Here is a 6,082-nt window from a genome sequence, read left to right on the forward strand (position 1 = left end):
TATTTAGTTTTTCTATAAAGTCATTTATGTTATGTACTTAATATATAGGACTCCTATGTAAAATCAATTCTACTATGATCTCTAATGCTAGCGTTAAGGGCACACCCTTAGTCCTTAATCAGGTCAGTCAGGTTTTTGATATCAGGTAGTGAGGCCGATTATTCTCGTTTTGAGACGCAGAATCTGACTTAATTAAAAGGTATCAGGCGCGTTTGTAAACGTCAACACAGCAACCAGTGGTGCGCATAAACTGCAGAAAGGGAGAAAACGTTTCAAAGACTGGCGCTTATGCGTAAGCGATTCAAGATAAAACCATTTTTGTGTTAATATTTTGGAGAAAAAAAATAGATCAAGATTAAACACAGGCAATGCTGGTTTTAAACGTTTGTCCTAGAGTAGGCTACAGACATACTATAAACTGTACTATATGCTATTATACAAATATATACTATAGCATATAAAATATTTAATGTTGTGTTCTGGCGCCCCTCTGTGGTGAGACGTAACAATAAGAATTGTGAGCTGTTATTATTATATATTTTGAAAGTAAAAAAAGGAAAATATTCTTATTATTCTTATTAGCATTATAATATTTTAATAATCTAAATACATTCCAAAAAATGAAATGAAACAGATGAAAACTCCAAACAAGGTATTTTTGTGCTTTTATTTCACAAAAACTTTTTTTCACAAAAAATATATTTTTTTCACCAAGCATATCCCCATATATATATATATATATATATATATATATATATATATATATATATATATATATATATATATATATATATATATATATGGGGATATGCCAAGCCTTGGCATATCCCCAACTGCACAGTGTCCTTAACTTTTATACAACAATAAGGATACTTAATAATGCATATCATTCTCTCCCCTCTCTCTTTCCCTCTCTCTCTCTCTCTCTCTCTCTCTCTCTCTCTCTCTCTCTCTCTCTCTCTCTCTCTATCTCTCTCTCTCTTTCTCTCTTTCTCTCCCTCTCTCTCATTTAAGTTAAACATGCTCTTGAGGTTCCAGTGACTACTGTTCCTGCCCCTCTCCTTGGACCTGCCCACTTCATCCCAGCCTGCCTCTGGATGGTGTTTTCTTCGATTGGAGGCCACTCTGTGCAGCTGGGGATGTTTCTTATCAACGCCCTGGGAATCCATGAAATTACAGAGTAAAAACAGGCTCTTTTAGGATTTGGATTTGGACTGTAGTTAATGTCAACAGTCTGCTACACTGACTCAGGACTTCAGTTTGCATCTGATCACCTTCGATGCACACCTCAACATCGTTTATCTGTAATAAATGGACATTCGTTGCCACCCAGATGAGGATGGGTTCCCTCTTGAGTCTGGTTCCTCTCAAGGTTTCTTCCTTATGCCATCTCAGGGAGTTTTTCTTGCCACAGTCACCACCGGCTTGCTCATTACAAACTTACACTTATAAAGTCTTAAAGATTTACAATCTTATTCATTCTTTCTTACCACATTGTCTGTGTAAAGCTGCTTTGAGACAATGCCCATTGTTAAAAGCGTTCTACAAATAAAAGTGAATTGAATTGAATTGAATTGAATATTTAACTTTACTAATAAAGATAACTGCTGACTTAGTGGTTACAGGTTGTTTTTATTATTAATAATAATAATAATAATAATAATGATCATTATTATTATTATTATTATTATTATTATTATTATTATTACTTTTATTATTATTATTATTATTATGGTCAAACAACCTGTAAACACTAAGGCAGTTGTCTTTAATGTTATCTAAAAGAAATGTTAAACGTTTGACCATAATAATAATAATAATTATTATTATTATTTTTATTATTATTATTATTATTATTATTATTATTATTATTATTATTATTATTATCATTGTTATTATTGTTATTATTATTATTATTATTATTATTATTATTATTATTACATAAGCTAGATTTTTTCATGTTTTAATTCCAGATACATGAGGGTTGAAAACCTTTTCATTCAACTAATGCTTCAAAGTCCAAAGGTAAACATGAGAGCATTAGTGGGTGCTTGTATTATATTATATATTTCTTTCTATAAAAAATTATTTTGCTTTGGTGATTTTGTTGTTATTTTTATAAGTCCACTTATTTTCTCCCTGAAGTTCATGACTTCATATGCTGGAAAGTCATAAGTGATGTCAATTGTGAAGAAAAAAACAAGTGAAGATTTTTACTTTTAAAATGTTCTTAATCTAATTGCTAAGTGCATCCATGTGCCAGTGCCAGTGACTTAAACATGTCTTTATGCATCATTCCAAGACTGAAATACAGTGTAATAAATCACCTCTATAATTAAGTTCCCTGGTCTCAGTTGTTTTGTCTGTGTCTTACTCATTTTTAAATACAATAGCTACAAGTTAAGTACTTCATAACCACAAAATCTTAAGAAACGATACTTGTGGTTTGAATGTATTAATTTGTGACCTGGTTAAAAAAAAAGATGCTTGCACATTTAAAACTTTGAGATTCAGAGGTGTACATTAAATGGTCACTGACTTCACCTGAGTCAATGTGAACAAAGGCTTAACATTTTAGTTTTTTTCCAGAACATAAAGATTTTTTTATTTTCTCCTTACTACATGTTGCAGTCAACAATTGTAGAGTGCCTTAGCCAAGTTGTATTTTTTTTGCTACAAAGACTATAAAACTGAATTTGAAGAAGGAGTACCTCCACCATGTAAACTTTCACACTGTTGAATCTGCATTTCTAAACCAGCCTGACATTATTCTTCCCACATGCTTTGAGATTGACTGTGTGGAAATGATCTGCATGTGTGAATAACGCTGTTGTTTTCCTGCAAATTTCCCTTGCCGCTGATCCGTGCAGTTCAGACGCAACTTTAGCGAGAGGAGGGCAACATGTCAGAACGATGCCATCCTCCTGGCTGTGCCTGTTAAATACACTCCTTCAAAGGAAACTCACTGGAGAAGAAGGAATTGTTATTAATGCTTTAGTAAGCAGGCAGCACAGTGGTGTCTCTGCTATAATCTCTGCTATAAACTTCTCCTGGTGTACTGTCATGGAACCTGGAGTATGTGTTCTGGAGCTTCTTGGTGTGTTTTTTGCTCTGAGCGCCTGGCTCTTCTCACTGACTACCACTCTGATGTCCCAGTGGCTCACACTGTCCACTGATCTCCTTCCTGCTGAGAGCTACGAGCTGGGCTTGTGGGAGACTTGTGTAATACAGGAGCTGGGTGTCCTAGAGTGCCGGCCGTACAACAGTCTTCTCGGACTCCCTCCTGATATCCGCTTGGCTCGCATCCTTATGTGTGCCACATTGGCTGCCGGGTTCATAGGAATATCTTTTACAATCCCAGGCATTTATCTGGTCAACAGCTGCAAAGGTACTGAGACCCTCAGAGAAAAGAGGACACTGAAGATGATGGGGGGAGTGTTGTGCTTTGTTGCCGGAGTTATGGGTCTGGTTCCTGTGTCCTATATAGCCCATCTGACAGTTCTGAGATTCTTTGATGAGTCTGTTCCCGAAGTGGTTCCACGTTGGGAGTTTGGTCAAGCTCTCTTCTGGGGCTGGATTGCAGCATTTCTGTACATTGTCGCTGGATCTCTGCTCATTACCTCCTGCATCTGGCTGCAAGATGTGCCATGCCCGTTGCCAGAGTCTGTACCATTACAAGGAGGACATGCCAAGCCTGAACTTTCTCCAGGAAGGAGGACTGAATATGTGTAGTAAATGCTAGGGGATGATTTTTTCCAAAATAAAATATCTGTTTCCAATAATCACATTCCACTTCACCGTAGAAGTAGTACTCTGGTGAGTTGGAACAACTGTACTGGACATAATCTGCAAAATTACAGGATGCTGCTCTTTCACCATTTTTTTTAAGGTAACTTATTTTATATTTATTAGAATTTATTTTATGCACCAGACAGAACACTGTTACAAATCATTTCAAGCAATATAAAGTGTATAAACATAGTATTTATGGGATTTTAGTAGCTCTTCATGCTTGGATATTTTAAGTTATGCCATTGGTATATGTGTAGGGCTGAATATTATTGGCTAGCCCAGAACACAAGTAAATGCTCTAATGTGCTGCCTAGACCCATGGTTTAGTGTTCCAGAAATGGTTAGAAAGAATGCTGTATACTAACATAGCTAGTTTGCTAGCTAAGTGGATGAATACAGACTAAGTGAAGCAAATGTAGAGCATTGTGTCGCAAATGTAGAGCATTGTGTCTGCACCATCAACACAAAATCAGCAGATCATTAGCCAGTGTTTTTACTATGCCATTAGCTGTTTGTATGATCTTGCACAGCATGGTATTTAGGTCTGGCTGGCATCTTTATTTTTTGTCTGCATGTTTAGTCAAAAGATAACTACAGTGTGCTGCTGTGCGTGCAAGAGAGTTCAACGAGTGCTTTGCATCTAACCTTATTTTGTAAGCCCCTGTCAATGATTCTGTCAGCTGTGACTGTTAATGTACAGTACAGTAATGTTAATGTACATTACATGTACAGTATAGTCTGCTTCCGTTTGAATATTTGTGCTTCAGCATTAATTCCCAAACATGTAATCAATTATTATAAGGAACAAACATGAGAAAGTTTTTTCATTGCTACTGTACTATGTGCAATGTGTAAAGAAACAGACAATGTAATATACAGCATGTGATCCAAAGACTTTTGGATGCGATGACATTTCAAAGTTTGCATGACTTGTTGTTTATTATAAAAGATCAATGATTAAGGCTGATAATGAAATGTGTGGAATAAAAGACAGAAAGCTAAGATTCCAAAACATTGTAGCATCTTTGCAAGAACAAATTGAGCAATTGATCATTTACTGTAAGGACCATTATTAATGTTTTAGATCCATTTTTAAAATAAAGGGATGGAAGATAAAGTATTTTATTTTTACTAGTTACTTTTAGGTACTTTATAACTGCATCCATCACATTGTTCAAGCTTGTTTGATTTTTTTTATGCAAATGTCTATATCTTATCAAACAAAATGTATAGAGAGTGTGTGGTTATATCATTTTATTATGTCTACAGTTTTATTTATAATTTTGTTGATTTTTCTTTGGTTCAAATAAAAGTAAAACAGTTCTTGGGTCTGTTACAGATGATTGGGTGATGTATATCGTGATCACTAGGTTAAACCAATAAAATAAATATATAGTATATAAACATTGATGTACATTTAATGGATTTATTCTCTGTGCACTGATTTGAAAGATTTGTTTCTTTTAAAGAAACCTGGCAAAGCAAGATTTTGGAAGCAGCAGTTAAGTGTAATCTTCCCTGATCCTCCTGTCTGCACTGCTAAACTAAGCTACAGTTAATGACCACTTTAATAATGATACAGTTACACAAGCTTGCTCAAGACATCATTGAAATTTTCTTTGCAATTCCCAAAACTGTTCTTTAGCCAGGGATTTAACATCTGCCTTTGAAGTGTCTCACAGCTGATTTTGTGTGTGTGTGTGTGTGTGTGTGTGTGTGTGTGTGTGTGTGTGTGTGTGTGTGTGTGTGTGTGTGTGCAAAGCTCTCTTTGTTGTCCTTCCACAATGGACTTCTTTATCTTTGCATGCTAATCTCAACATCTTTAGACATACAAAGGTTTCTTCAGCACCACAACAAGCACATGGTCCTTTCACTAGCTGCCCATTTCCTACCCACTTCCTTTGTGCAAATAAACCACACAGAAAAGCAAAAGAGAGAAAAATATCTCCAAAAGCAAAAGGGAGAGAAAGGAAATCCCTCTGTCACTTTAACTGTGGATAGATTTGAGCTTTAGATACAGTCCAAGACATTTATAATGTTCATATAAAACAGAATAGGGAAAATGTGATCATTAACTATGATGTGGGTTGTCGGTGTTAGATGAGCCGAATTGAGTATTTTGGAAACCCGGGATTTTCACATGCAACAGTCTCAAGTGTTTAAACAGAATGATGTTCAAATGCCTTGTTGAACAGAGAGGTGAGATAATTGGTTCAAGCTGGTCAGATTTTTCCGAAAATGACAAGAAGGCTACGGTAACAATTTCCCTATGGTATTAATAAAGTATTCT

The 6,082-nt window shown here is 35.4% G+C and overlaps 1 protein-coding gene across 1 annotated transcript; it reads left to right on the forward strand.

Moving 5' to 3' along the window:
* The first annotated feature begins 2,870 nt into the window (after positions 1–2,870).
* Positions 2,871–5,196, forward strand: LOC310735798 (putative claudin-24). Its single transcript, XM_083558889.1, has one exon. The coding sequence runs from the start codon at positions 2,914–2,916 to the stop codon at positions 3,730–3,732; it is 819 nt and encodes a 272-aa protein (XP_083415015.1). The 5' UTR covers positions 2,871–2,913; the 3' UTR covers positions 3,733–5,196.
* The last annotated feature ends 886 nt before the right edge of the window (positions 5,197–6,082 follow it).

Source organism: Silurus aristotelis (assembly GCF_946808225.1).
Source record: "Silurus aristotelis genome assembly, chromosome: 13".
Lineage (NCBI taxonomy): Eukaryota > Metazoa > Chordata > Actinopteri > Siluriformes > Siluridae > Silurus > Silurus aristotelis.